The sequence below is a fragment of the Pristiophorus japonicus genome, chromosome 1 (genome assembly GCF_044704955.1).
Source record: "Pristiophorus japonicus isolate sPriJap1 chromosome 1, sPriJap1.hap1, whole genome shotgun sequence".
NCBI classification, from domain to species: domain Eukaryota; kingdom Metazoa; phylum Chordata; class Chondrichthyes; family Pristiophoridae; genus Pristiophorus; species Pristiophorus japonicus.
The window spans coordinates 362,492,324-362,507,894 of NC_091977.1; the positions used below are offsets into that span (position 1 = coordinate 362,492,324).

The 15,571-nt window shown below is 44.7% G+C and overlaps 1 protein-coding gene across 1 annotated transcript in view; it reads left to right on the forward strand.

The window, feature by feature from the left end:
* The window catches only part of csmd3b (CUB and Sushi multiple domains 3b), a 3,002,015-nt gene that overhangs the window by 2,677,206 nt on the left and 309,238 nt on the right, over positions 1-15,571 (forward strand). Inside the window, exon 31 of the mRNA XM_070874966.1 lies at positions 3,229-3,345. Coding sequence (XP_070731067.1) covers positions 3,229-3,345 — 117 coding nt within the window. The remainder of the gene's footprint in view (positions 1-3,228; positions 3,346-15,571) is intronic.

A 15,571-nucleotide genomic window follows, 5' to 3' on the forward strand; every position in this document is an offset into this window, starting at 1 on the left:
CATGGAGTCAGGTCCACTTCCCTGGCCGCTTCCCATAACTCCTTATCCCCTTATCGTTTAAGAAACTGTCTATCTCTGTCTTAAATTTATTCAATGTCCCAGCTTCCACAGCTCTCTGAGGCAGCGAATTCGACAGATTTACAAGTCTCTGAGAAAATAAATTTCTCCTCATTTCAATTTTAAGTGGGCGGCCCCTTATTCTAAGATTATACCCTCTAGTTCTAGTCTCCCCCATCAGTGGAAACATCCTCTCTGCATCCACCTGGTCAAGCCCCCTCATAATCTTATATGTTTCGATAAGATCACCTCTCATTCTTCTGAATTGCAATGAGTAGAGGCCCAATGAGATATCCTTTCATAAATATGGAAACCAAAACCACGCAGTATTCCAGGTGTGTCCTCACCAATACCCTGTATTGCAAGACTTCCCTGCTTTTATACTCCATCCCCTTTGCAATAAAGGTCAAGATTCCATTGGCCTTCCTGATCACTCGCTGTACCTGTATATTATCCTTTTGTGTTTCGTGCACAAGTACCCCCAGGTCCCGCTGTACTGCAGCACTTTGCAATCTTTCTCCATTTAAAATAATAACTTGCTCTTTGATTTTTTTTTGCCAAAGTGCATAACCTCACATTTTCCCACATTATACTCCATCTGCCAAATTTCTGCCCACTCACTTAGCCTGTCTATATCCCTTTGCAGATTTTTTGTGTCCTCCTCACAATTTGCTTTCCCATCCATCAGCAAACTTGGCTACATTGCACTCGGTCCCTTCATCCAAGTCATTAATATAGATTGTAAATAGTTGAGGCCCCAGCACCAATCCCTGCGACACCCCACTAGTTACTGTTTGCCAACGAGAGAATGACCCATTTATCCCAACTCTCTGTTATCTGTTAATTAGCCAATCCTCTATCCATATTACCCCAACCCCGTGAACTTTTATCTTGTGCAGTAACCTTTTATGTGGCACCTTGTCAAATACTTTCTGGAAGTCCAAATACACCACATCCACTGGTTCCCCTTTATCCACCCTGTCCGTTAGTTCTTCAATGAATTCCAGAAAATTTGTCAAACATGACTTCCCCTTCATAAATCCATGCTGATTCTGTCTGACCGAATTTTGCTTTTCCAAATGTCCTACTACTGCTTCCTTAATAATGGACTCCAACATTTTCCCAACCACAGATGTTAGGCTAACTGGTCTATAGTTTCCTGCTTTTAGTCTGCCTCCTTTTTTAAATAGGGGCGTTACATTTGCAGTTTTCCAATCTGCTGAGACCTTCCCAGGGAATTTTGGTAAATGACAACCAATGCATCCACAATCCCTGCCGCTACTTCTTTTAAGACCTTAGGATGCAAGCCATCAGGTCCAGGGGATTTATCTGCCTTTAGTCCCCTTACCTTACTGAGTACCACCTCCTTAGTGATTGAGTCTATAGCCAAGATGCAACCATCCCAAGTGGCCAGACTCATTGTTGAATAAAAATCTTTAAAACTAACTAAAATAATTCCTATAAGTGGATTAACTCTTTAATACCCTGGGTTACCCCTTAACAATATGTTAAAGCTGCTGAATTCTTAATGGAATACTGCTTTAAAACCCTTTGAGTGTAGGCTCTGTAACCTGGAATAGTTTACAGTGTGGAATTCTTGCGAGATCTTTTCAAACACCAATTTGTCCTGTCACTGCCCGATAAGCAACCTTATTTCTATCCCTTACCTTGGCTTGCTGCTGTTCAGTATTTTATCAGCAAGTGAGATGATTTGTGAATAAAGTTGTGCACTGTAGATGATTGATTAATAAAAGATTTGAAAGAGGGTTTATCTTTCTGTGCGTCATTTGTGGCCCAATATTGTGAATGCACATGGCATACATAGATGAGATAGTACAGATTAGGTGCTTGTAGTTTGTGAGTATGCATGGGTAGCAGTTGCCTGTACTTATCCCATGAAGCAGTTCAGAAATTGGGGTGCAGAAGAAACTGGAGTCTGTCACAGCTGACAAAAGGAGACCCAATTTCAGTCAAATAGATGTGCTCCATAATGTAAACAAACTTTGCTTCCTTATCCCAACAGTATCACGGACTCAAAATAAAAAGTGAATCTGCAGTTGCTTTTCTCTTGCTCCAGTGCATTACTGGTGTAAGTGGTGGGAAAACCCATTCTTTACCAGGTCTTCCTGGCCGTCGGCATTAGTGAATGTGGCACGTCTACTTTGTTATTACCGCTGAATACACGAGGGCAGCAATATAAAGCAGCTTGTGACTTTGTCAGGTGAATAAAGGATCTTGCTTTAGTTGGGAAAATGCAAGAAGCCAGTCTAACATGTCTGCTGTTTGTGATCGCCATATAAAAGCAGAGCCCAGCATGTCTATGGCGATATGCTGCCCAGTCCAAATAAAATAGTGGGTGACTGTGCATGGATGTCACTTGCTTAAAGTTCATTTACTGCAGGGCAGACGGAACAACATGGAAATTCTTGATGGCGAGTGGAGGGGGTGCACGGGGAGATGGGCCTTTATAAAACTGGATTGATTATTTAGAATGACTGGTGAGCCTGGTCTAAATGCTGAATGTACCAAAATGTTCATTTCTGATGCACAATCTGCATTGATATAAGTTTAACACCTGTTGGCCAGTCACGGGCTATAATTAGCAGGGCTGCTAGTGAAAAGTAATGATCAAACAACCTCAGAGGACTGTGTTCAGATCCACGCAGCTCTATCAAGAACATTGAACTTGAACCTGACTAACTCAGCATGAAGTTTAATTCCTTTCTCCAGGCACTTCAATGCCGGTTTAAAGCTTTCCAAATGATCTTTGATCAAAATTACCTCTGACTTAAAACAAAGGAAGGCTTAGCTTCTGCTTGGTGCAATCAAACAGTCTCAGAGTGCTTTGGGATTTTCAGCCTGGGTTTATTTACAATTCACAGCCACATTTACTCACTCTTTGTGAAGAATACCACTGCCATGAGCAGTCAACTCTGCCGATGGAAGTAGACAGGCTTTGTGGAAGCAAGCAGCTATCACTGAGGCAGAGAAAAATAAATTGAAGGGTGTTTTGGGACTTGAAACTGGGAGCATAGCAAACGGCTGAAAATATTTTGCTTTCAGGAGAAAGCAGGATTTATCTGAAAATCGCTGTTTATCATAATTACTTTTTTTTCCAGAGTGAACTCTAAGTTATTATTAATATTTGTAAAATACAAATTTATCTTTCAGCTCCATGTGGAAGTCGATCCACAGGTTCCGATGGTACCGTGCTGTCGCCAAACTATCCCAGAAATTATAGCACTGGACACAATTGTGTTTATTCTATCACTGTCTCCAGAGAGTTTGGTGAGTAAAGTTACCATTCACTACTTGCTGAATTATTTGAGGTTGGCATTGTGTTGTGCTATGATAATGGTATTTTTTTTTGAGATACAGAAGTCTTTTAACATTCTTTTTAACCTAATAACATTTCTTTACTCCCTTTGTAATAAAGTCTAATATACCATTTGCTTTCCTAATTACTTGCTGCTCCTACTTCTTACACTCTTATTTTTCTTATTAAGTAGGGGCAGATTGACCTCGACCATATTTCTCTAAAGTAGAAATGAAAATCACGGTTCCAGGTCCTAAAAATCAGGGCAAATGGCTAAAATGAGGAGCACTCATATTAAGCATAATGTTCAAATAACCTAATATTTTCATTTTTGTGCTATTTATTTATTTAGTACTTATTTAAGTGTTTCGAATAAGTTTAATGCAATGATGTTTTCCATAAATATAAATGATGGAAGTAAGCGTGGTATGTGTCTTAATAAATTAATTTTTAAACTACATACCATCAATATATAATATGTTAAAACCTTGGCTTGAAACTTGTAAAAAAAAGTCATTGCATATTCCTCAACTCCTATAACTCCAAAACAAAGTCTGAGGACTAATACTTTTAGGTTCAGATATTAAAATCCAGCAACATTGTTTCAAAGTCAGGGAAGGGGGACAAGATCCAGATTTAGCTGCCAATTTGGGATATGCCGAGTTAAAGTGGCACATTTTGAGGTACACATTTTACTCCCTATCAAAACATGGCCATTAACTAGATCAGCAGTAGCCTGGTGAAATGATGTGTCCTTGTTCTACAGAATTTGGAAAGCTGCTCAGAGTGTAATCATTCACGGAACACAGGTGGACTGCCAGAAATACTGATAATGTTCTTGGTTCACATCCAGTGTGTGGAGGAGGGAATAAAAACATAAAAATGCAAGAAACACTCAACAGGTCAGGCAGCATCTGTGGAGAGGGAAACAGAGGATGGGCCCAAAATTCCTTGATATACTGCCCACTACCACCCACGTACTGCCCAAAAATGCGATGTGAAAAAAACCACCTACATACCGCTCGGTGAAATATTCATCAGTGACAGACAAAAAGCAGGAAACTATAGACCAGTTAGCCTAACATCTGTCATTGGGAAAATGCTGGAGTCCATTACTAAGGAAGCAGTAGTGGGACATTTGGAAAAGCATAATTCCATCAAGCAGAGTCAGCGTGGTTTTATGAAAGGGAAATCATGTTTGACACATTTGATGGAGTTCTTTGGGGATGTAACGAGCATGGTGGATAAGGGGGAACCAGTGGATGTGGTGTATTTGGATTTCCAGAAACCATTCGATAAGGTGCCACATAAAAGGTTACTGCACAAGATAAAGTTCACAGGGTTGGGGGTAATATATTAGCATGGATAGCTGATTGGCTAATGAACAGAAAACAGTGGGTCGAGATAAATGGGTCATTTTCCGGTTGCCAAACAGTGATGCAAGGGTGCCGCAGGGATTGGTGCTGGGTCCTCAACTATTTACAATCTATATTAATGACTTGAATGAAGGGACCGAGTGTAATGTAGTCTAGTTTGCTGATGTTACAAAGATGGGTGGGAAAGCAAATTGTGAGGAGGACACAAACAATCTGCAAAGGGATATAGACAGGCTAAGTTAGTGGGCAAACATTTGGCAAATGGAGTATAATGTGGGAAAATGTGAGGTGATCCACTTTGGCAGAAAAAGTAGAAAAGCAAATTATAATTTAAATGGAGAAAAATCGCAAAGTGCTGCAGTACAGAGGGACTTGGGAGTCCTTGTGCACGAAACACAAAAAGTTAGTATGCAGGTACAGCAATTATTCAGGAAGACAAATGGAATGTTGGTCTTTATTGCAAGGGGGGATAGATTACAAAAGCAGAGAAGTCCTTCCACAAATGTACAAGGTATTGGTGAGGCCGCATCTAGAGTACTGCAGTCTGTTATGTCCTTAGATGCTCTAATAATGACTCCATGATGCAATATAGAAACATAGAAACATAGAAAATAGGTGCAGGAGTAGGCCATTCGGCCCTTCTAGCCTGCACCGCCATTCAATGAGTTCATGGCTGAACATGCAACTTCAGTACCCCATTCCTGCTTTCTCACCATACCCCTTGATTCCCCTAGTAGTAAGGACTTCATCTAACTCCTTTTTGAATATATTTAGTGAATTGGCCTCAACAACTTTCTGTGGTAGAGAATTCCACAGGTTCACCACTCTCTGGGTGAAGAAATTCCTCCTCATCTCGGTCCTAAATGGCTTCCCCGTTATCCTTAGACTGTGTCCCCTGGTTCTGGACTTCCCCAACATTGGGAACATTCTTCCTGCATCTAACCTGTCTAACCCCGTACTTGAACTGTAGTGACCTTAGTCCTTTATTAGTTAACTCCAGAGTGAGGATCACACCTGGTGGCCTGCCTTTTATACTAGACCAGGCACACCTGTACAGGTAACCTACAAGTCTCCCATTGCTGTGCCCTCTGGTGGCACACCTTGTGATAGTACCAACAGTAGCCATGTAGGATTCATGACATCACTCTCCCCTAAGCCTTTAGTGCAAATTGCCTCCGCATTGTGCTCTGGGCTTAGCTCTATCTGGGCTCAATCTGATTGACGCTTGGCAGGTCGTTTCAATCTTGGGTAAGTGGTTGGTGCAGTAGAGTGCTGCTGGTTGCTGTTTGTGTGCCTCCCTGACCACTCCATTCTTCCCCCGCCCCCCCTCCACACCCCCTCACATATAGATTATGCCGGAGGCTCATTGCATTCATGTACATTCAAGTTCAGAAAAACAAGGTTGCATTACATTAGTGGTTCTGTTGTGAGTCAAGTACGTTAGACTGGTGAGATACATTATCGATGCGGTAACCGGTGCGTAAGGACAAACTAGTTCCAGAGCTGCTGGATGGGTCGTCTCAGCTGGATCACCTCCAGTGCTGAGCGGTCTGTGCCTCGGGTGCTGTGCTGGTCTGCTCTCTGGTGCCGGGTCCACCTTCAAGTGAGGGCTTGCTGTGCCTCCGAATGCAGAGGACGTCGATCGCTGGAAGATTGAAGTCTTTCCACTTCCAATGGATCTTCTCCATCCACTTTCTCCCGACTAGCGTTGGTCCATCACCTGCAACAATCCACAGAGGTAACTTGTGCACCGCATCATCATGGAGTACCTTTACATTTGCACTACCAACGACTGGGATCATTTCATCGGTGTAGGTGTGCAGCTTTGCTTGAACCAGGACCAACTTGGGTCGTTCAGCTTGATTGTCCCATAGCTTCTCTAAGGCTTCTTGATTCATTACTGACTGGCTCGCCCCCATGTCCACTTCCATGAAGACTGGAACGCCATCTATCTCGACTTCCATCTTCAGCGGGGAACACTCGGTGGTGCAGGTAAACATGCTATATAGTTCATCGTGGGGCTGAGCTGCCTCTCTGCCTATTGTTTCATAATCCGCGCTGGATTCATGGCCATCTGCAGACTCTTCATCGACTCAGTGAGTCATATTTTTCTTACACATTCACTGGAGGTGGCTCTTTGTGCTGCAGCCTTTGCATACATAGTCTTTAAAGCGGCTCTGGTGAGCCCTGTGATTCCCTCCAGAACGGCAGCATGAAGCTACTCAATTAACCCCCCTCAGCGGACTCTGAGTTAAGGGGCTCGGGGGCCTGTTCTCTCTTCCCTGAGAGGGTTCGCGCTCTAGCCTCTAAACTGTGCACACTCTGTGCACAGTACCTGCCGGATTTGAGTCCTGAGGGTGAGTCGTCTGCCTAGAGCTGCAGGTCAAGGTCATGAATGACTGGCTCACAGAGTTGGCCTCCTGCAGTGTGACTGTAGTATCCACCGACAGTAGCTTATGAAGAAGGCCCTCATGGCCAATTCCAATGACAAAAATGTTCCGCAACGCTTCATTGAGGTGGTTGCCGAACTCACATGGTGCCGCCAGCCTCCTGAGGTCTGCGGTGTATTTCGCAATTTCCTGGCCTTCGGGCCGTCGGTGGGTGTAGAACCGGTATCTGGCTGTGAGGATGCTCTCCTTGGGCTTGAGTTGCTCATGGATCGGGGTTACGAGCTCCTTGTATGTTTTGGTCGTTGTTTTTTCTGGCACCAGCAAGCCCCTGACAAGGGCATAGACGTTGGGCCCACAACTGGTTAGCAGGATAGCTCTGCGTTTATCAGCCAATGTGGTTGGGTCGTCTACTGCCAGGTCGTTTGCTGTGAAGAAATGTTCGAGCCTCTCCACAAAGGCATCCCAATCATCACCATCAGCGAACTGCTGCAACGTACTAAGGGTAGCCATTTTCCTGTGAAAGTTTGTAATCTCATCGCCAATTGTGTCCTTAGATGCTCTAATAATGATTCCTTGAGGTAAAGTGTTGGACTTGAACTATAGTGACTATGGCCCCAAGTTTCCACATGATTTGCGCCTGATTTTTAGGAGCAACTGGTGGAGAACGGACTATCTTAGAAATCGCAATTCTCCACATTTTTTTTTCTGCAGTTCTAGTCAGATAGAACAGTTCCACTTTGGAACAGAATTTTTTCTTCAAAAGGGGGTGTGTCCGGCCACTGACGCCTGATTTCAAAGTTTCCACAGTGAAAATGTACTCCAAACTAACTTAGAATGGAGCAAGTGAAGATTTTTGTAGAACTGAAAAAACCTTGTCTACACATTAAAAAATCAGGCGCAGGTTACAAATTAGACGTCCGGAACGAGGTGGGGGGGGGGGAGGGAGGGGGGGGAAGGGAAGTCATTAAATTCTACAATAAATCCTTATTTATACTTATACAAATATTATACAAATAAATCCAACCTGAATAAAAATTTATAAGCAAAGAAAAGATTAAATAAACCATCTTCCTACCTGTGTGAAAGTGCTTCAGCCAGGGAGAATGCTGTAGGAAGTCTCACAAGTTGAGGCAGCCGTTCCCGACCGCAGCGGGGGGGGAGGAGGCAGCCATTCCCGATGGCGGGCGGGCGGGAGGGAGGGAGGGAGTGGGGAGGGAGGGAGTGAGGGCCCACCATGTTGCAGAGGAGGACAGATCCACGGTGGATCATGACGAACCAGAGCCTCAGACTGACGAGGCAGAGGTATATGGGGTACACACATTTACCACAACGTGTCCCCCGATAATGCTGAAGGTTGAATTAAATGGACTCCCAGTGACCATGGAGCTGGACATGGGCGCAAGCCAGTCCATAATGAGCAAAAAGACTTTCGACAAGTTGTGGTGCAACAAGGCCTCAAGGCCAGTCCTGATTCCCATTCGTGCTAAACTGAGAACGTATACAAAGGAACTGATTCCCGTAATCGGCATAGCTATCGTAAAGATCTCCTACGATGGAGCGGTGCATGAGTTACCACTCTGGATGGTACCGGGCGATGGCCCCATGCTGTTTGGCAGGAGCTGGCTGGGAAAGATATGCTGGAACTGGGATGACGTCTGAGTGCTTTCATCCGCCGATGACACCTCTTGTGCCCAGGTCCTAAACAAGTTCCCCTCGCTGTTCGAACCAGGCATCGGGAAGTTCCAAGGAGCAAAAATGCAGATCCATTTGATTCCGGGAGCACAACCCATCCATCGCAAGGCGAGAGCAGTACCTTACATGATGAGAGAGAGGGTGGAGATCGAGCTGTACAGGCTGCAACAAGAGGGCATCACTTCGCCGATCGAATTCAATGAGTGGGCCAGTCTGATTGTTCCAGTCCTCAAGGGAGACGGCACTGTCAGAGTTTGTGGTGATTACAAAGTAATTATCAATCGTTTCTCACTGCAAGATCAATACCCGCTACCGAAGGCAGATGACATATTTGCGATGCTGGCGGGGGGGAAAACGTTCACGAAGCTAGAATTGACCTCGGCCTACATGACACAGGAGCTGGAGGAATCATTGAAGGGCCTCACCTGCATCAACACGCACAAAGGTCTCCTCATTTACAACAGATGTCCATTTGGGATTTGATCGGCCGCGGTGATATTCCAGAGTAACATGGAAAGCGTGCTGAAGTCGGTCCCGTGGTCTTCCAGGGCGACATCTTGGTTACAGGTCAGGACACGGTCGAGCACCTGCAGAACCTGGAGGAGGTTCTTAGTCGGCGTACTTGTGTGGGGTTCAGGCTAAAATGCTCGAAGTGCATTTTCCTGGCACCTGAAATGGAGTTCCTGGGGAGAAAAATCACGGTGGATGGCATCAGGCCCACCGATTCGAAGACGGAGGCAATCAAAAACGCACCGAGACCACAGAATCTGACGGAACTGCGGTCATTTCTAGGACTCCTGAACCATTTTGGTAACTTCTTACCGGGTCTTAGCACATTGTTAGAGCCCCTGCACTCTTTACTGCGTAAAGGAGATGAATGGGTATGGGGTAAAAGCCAAGAAAATGCCTTTGAGAAAGGTAGGAAGCTGTTATGTTCAAACAAATTGCTTGTGTTGTACGATCCATGTAAACGTTTGGTACTAGCTTGTGATGCGTCGTCATCGGGTGTGTATTGGAACAAGCTAATGAATTTGGGAAATTGCAATCAGTTGCTTATGCATTCAGAAGTCTGTCTAAGGCCGAGAGGGCCTACAGTATGATCGAAAAAGAAGCGTTAGCATGTGTTTACGAGGTAAAGAAAATGCATCAATATCTGTTCGGGCTCAAATTTGAATTGGAAACCGACCACAAGCCGCTTATATCCCTCTTTTCGGAAAGCAAGGGGATAAATACGAATGCATCGGCCCGCATCCAGAGATGGGCGCTCACATTGTCCGCATTCAACTATGCCATCCACCACAGGCCAGGCACAGAAATGATGATCTCAGCTAGCTGCCATCGCCCACCACTGGGGTGGAGATGGCACAGCCTACAGATTTAGTTATGGTAATGGAAGCATTCGAGAGTGAGCAATCACCTGTTACCGCCCGATAGATTAGAACCTGGATGAGCCAGGACCCCTTACTGTCCTTAGTAAAAAACTGTGTGCTCCACGGAAGTTGGACTAGTGTCCCGTTAGAGATGCAGGAAGAAATAAAGCTGTACCAGCGGCACTAGGGTGAAATGTCTGTACAGGCAGACTACCTCCGATGGGGTAATCAGGTAGTGGTCCCAAAAAAGGGCAGGGACACTTTCATTAATGATCTCCACAGCACCCACCCAGGCATCGTAATGATGAAAGCAATAGCCAGATCCCACGTGTGGTGGCCCGGTATCGATGCAGCCTTAGAGTCCTGCGTGCACAAATGTAATACATGGTCACAGTTAAGCAATGCACCCAGGGAGGCGCCACTAAGTTTATGGTCCTGGCCCTCCAAACCGTGGTCCAGGGTCCATGTCGACTATGCAGGCCCATTCTTGGGAAAAATATTCTTAGTGTTTGTAGATGCGTACTCCAGATGGATTGAATGTGTGATAATGTCGGCAAGCACGTCCGCTGCCACCATTGAAAGCCGTCGGGCCATGTTTGCCATGCATGGCCTGCCTGATGTCTTTGTAAGTGACAATGGGCCGTGCTTTACCAGTGCCGAGTTCAAGGAGTTCATGACCCGCAATGGGATCAAACATGTCACATTTGCCCCATTTAAACCAGCGTCCAATGGTCAGGCAGAACGAGCAGTTCAAACAATCAAACGGAGCTTGAAAAGAGTAACTGAACGCTCACTGCAGACTCACTTATCCCGAGTCCTGCTCAGTTACTGCACAAGACCCCACTCGCTCACTGGGGTCCCTCCCGCTGAACTGCCCATGAAAAGAACACTTAAGGCAAGGCTCTCGTTAGTCCACCCTGAACTACATGAACAGGTAGAGAGCAGGCAGCTTCAACAGAATACATATCATGATCGCACAAATGTGCCATGCAAAATTGAGATAAATGATCCTGTATTTGTCTTTAACTATGGACATGGTCCCAAGTGGCTTCCTGGCACTGTTTTGGCCAAAGAGGGGAGTAGGGTGTTTGTGGTCAAACTCTCAAATGGACTCACCTCCAGGAAACACTTGGACCAAACCAAACTCAGATTTACGGACTATCCAGAACAACCCGCAATAGACTCCACCTTTTTCAACCCCCCAACACACATAAAAGTGGAAACCGAACCAGCGGTTGATCATGAAGCAGAACCCATCACCCGCAGCAGCCCAGCAGGACTCACCACCCCTAGCAGCCCAGCAAGGCCAGCTGCACAGCAGCTCAGCGAGGGCCCAACAAGCGACTCACCAAAACCAACATTTGCACCAAGACGATTAACCAGGGAAAGGAAGGCCCCAGATCGACTCACATTGTAAATAGTCAAACTATTGACTTTGGGAGGGGGGGGGGGGGGGGGGAGTGTTGTTTTGTATGTAAACCTGTAAATAACATGTCTAACCACCAGAGGGCTTATCCCTTGGAGTCCCAAGGGATCCCACAATCCCTTGGGAGCACCTTTATACAAGGAGGCCTCACCGGCTGGAAAGGCACTCTGAGATCTGTAATAAAGGACTATGGTCACAGCTTAATTTGAGCTCGCAGTATCTAGTCTGACTCTTTATTCAAGACTTAACATCCACTTCCACTGGCTCCAGGATCAGCGACTCTTACTCTTCATTATCTCTGGCATTGGTGAAGTCGGGAGAGGGCTGGGTGACGCCAGAGGTGGAGGCAGTGGGTCTGTTGTCTGGTCTCTCTGTGTCGGTGTGGTCTGAATCATCTGAGTCTGGAAGTACAAAACAGCTTTTTAAAATGCTTGGCACTAGGGGAAGGGTCAGGGTTACATGATTACATGAGTACAGTGACTTATCGCAGTTTTACTTAAATGTCCACCACTGTTGCAGTACTGCATTACATATCGCAGACCCACAATACATATATGCATAGCATTACATGCCCAAAACATTGCAGTACATCACATGAGCCCAACATTACAGTGCAATAAACTTACATTACATTACATGAGGCCAACATTACAGTTACAATTATATTACATGATATGAGAGGACCGCAACACAGACTTGGGATTGTATTCAACTTACCATCCTGTGTGGATGGGTCAGCTCCAATGCCGGTGTTGGCACAGTTACTATCCCCGACCAGGGACAGGGCACAGATCTCTATTTTAATCCGAGGCTCTTGGGTTGTGGGTCCTCCCCCCATACACTGCTGATCAGCTGCTATTGCAGATGTCTTCTTCTGCAGAAAGTAAAGTAAATGAAAGTAAAAATCTTCAATCCATTTAACATCGCAGACACACACACACAGATACACACACACACATACACACACACACACACACACATTAAAAAACACTGCGTTGATCCTCTTGTCACTGCCTGAAAGCACGAATACATCACCGTAACCTTAAGATAAATAACATAATCCGTGTGACACTGAACCTACATTTACATGGTACATGGCATAAATAAAATCATGACTTACTCTTGTTGTTACTCACCAGGTTGTTCCACCTCTTACAACACCTTTCCCTAGTGCATACCATGGTACTTGTGTAGGACACAGCCTCCCCAGTCTGATACCATATCCTGTTGTACTCCTTTGGGGCGGGGCTTTCCACGATCACTCTTCGTTAGCTCAGAGTACCTCTGTAATATTCTCGAGAAGGGCAGGTAACTCCATCTCGTCGAAGGCGGGCGCCCTCAACCTCCTGTCTTTTCGATGTTCCTGTGCTTCGATTTTTTTTAACATTTCCATAATATTTATGTTGTTATGATTTTTGCTTTGTAAAATATGCCTTCTTACACTTCAAACTGTAGAATTATTAGTTGTTACGAATAATTTTTAACTCTGCAATGTGTTTTTAAAGTAACTGCCCATCAACTAGCTTGCAGCTCCTTCTCACTCTCTCTCCCTCGTCTTCAACTCACTGCATATGCACGGGTGACCCCTGAGCCCCGAAGTTGCGGGTAAAACGCTTCTGTGAAAAAAAACGGGAAAAAAAAATCGCGCATGCGGAGTTCAGTGTCGCACCGTCCATCAAAGAGCAATTCGCTCTGGATTGACTACTAGGTTACATACCGCCCATTGCAGACCGCAGGCATACCGCCGACATAATGCCGAAAAAAAATCCATCAATTTTGTCATCTTCGGTCTCGGCGGTATGCCGACAGTTTGAAAAGGGAAGGTCAGTGATAGGGTGGAATGCAGGAGAGATTTAATGACGAAAGGAATGAAGGTGCAAGGCAAAATGAGAATGCAATGTGACAAGTAAAGTTCAGTCCGCAAGCATGACCCCGAGCTTCTGGTTGCCTGTCATTTTAATTCTCCAGACCACTCCGACTCTGACAACTCTATCCTTACCTCCTACACTGTTCCACAAAGCTGGAGGAACACCACCTCATCTTTCTATTAGGCACTTTACAGCCTTCTGGATTCAACATTGAGTTCAACAATTTCAGACCATAACCTCTGCCCCTGTTACTTCGAACAGCAGCTGTTGCTGATGATTCTGATATTCCTATTTACACCTCCTCTAGGCCTGCCTTTTTTTTCTTTAAAGCAAATAAGAACTTAGTAAATACTGTCATTTGTATCTGGCTAGAAATGCAAAATCTGGCCCTCAACTATTGCTGATGTTAGATCCAAACTTCCTTCACCTTTGCAGTATATAAACAGAAGTTTGATGGATGCATGGCTTTTTTCTCATTATGCGTTTGGTCTTTATTAGCTTCATGTCACATTTATGTGGCAAGCTCCAAGAACCCAAATCACATTTTAGTTGAGAAAAAATGTGAAAGCTGTCAAGTGAGAATATTTTTCTCTCACTTAAGTTATTTGTTAAAAATGTGTAGTACTGCATTTTTTTTAAATGTTTCATTACTCTGCTATAAGGAATAAAGGCAGTAGTACTATTTCACAGAATGGCAGCTTCAGCACCAAAGATAAAATGATTCACATGTATGGCGGATGCCCCAGGCAAAAGTCTTTTGTCAACAAAGCTTAACTCATAATTTCCAGTCACCTTGCGCTGACATAAAAATGACTGATAACTGTTATATCAGAGGATAGAGTCATTAGCACGTGATTAGCATACATGTTGATATATTTCCCTTTTGAAAGCTCTCTAAATGTACAGCACACTCTCATAAGTAATCATTGTAACAGTAAGTGAAAAAAATGAATACTTGGAGAAATGAGGACCAATTTCCGAAAAGTTGTGGCTTTGGTTTTCTCATCGAAATACAGATTAAGAAACACAACCTTAATTTAAAAAGTCCACATAGTTGGGTTTACGTTGAATAAGTGGTTTGGCAGGTTTTTTTTCCAGACCTGCTCCAAAAAAGTTTTTATCTTTTATTAATAAACATTGTAGATATTCTTTAGTTGCCATGTCTTTAATTCCCACAAGTCCATCATTCTTTGCTGACTGCCTGAAAGTACAACATTAATATCTCAGTACCCCTTAAAGCCAAGCCATTTGTAGAAATTATCAATCCTTTCAATCTGAGATAGCTTAGATCTTCATGAAAAATAAAAGCCGTGAAATTCAGCAGCTTAGCGCCAGCAGTTAAGGCCAGATTCGGCATAAAAATGGCAACTGCTTCGGTTCTGCCCACTTCTGGTGCGGCCTAGGTGGCCGCCATTTTGAGGAGGTTGGGTTGCGTCGTTGTTGCCAGAAAAATGCGACTCAATCAGATCATGACATCAATCAGTGTGCAACGCTGATTTGACACACGATCTCCCATTTTGAACATTGCCACTCCATTCAACGCCCTCTCCACAAATGTTTCACCTGTACAAGGGATCTCCCCATCAGCGGCATTTAAAGGAATAATAAACAATTTGCAGTTGATGTGATTTTTGATTCCTACTGGCTCGGTGTAAGTTTGTGCAACAGTTTGGAGCTTTCTACAGTTATTTAAAGTTGCTGAAATGACTGAGTGGTGCTACAAATGGAGTCGGCCTTGCATCTGAATTCAAGAGTTCAGCTAAGACCACTTGCTTCCAGTCATGGGGGCTCTACTTGCAGTTACTCTCACACTGGAACATGACTGGGGCGATGGAGAAGAAGCAGCAAAGAAGAGGATTGCAGAGGGAGGAGGAGAAGGGCTCTCAGTAGGAGGCCTTACCCAACTAGGGTCTTCCGAGAGCACTACCTGCACTTAAGCTAGGAGCAGTGTATTTGGAGGCTCTGCTTCACCAAGGAGGTGGTCACAGAACTCTGCCACCTGCTGCCACCAGACTTGCAGCCTCAGAGCAGGGCAATGATGGCATTGCCAGTAGCCCTCAATGTGGCCGTGGCCCT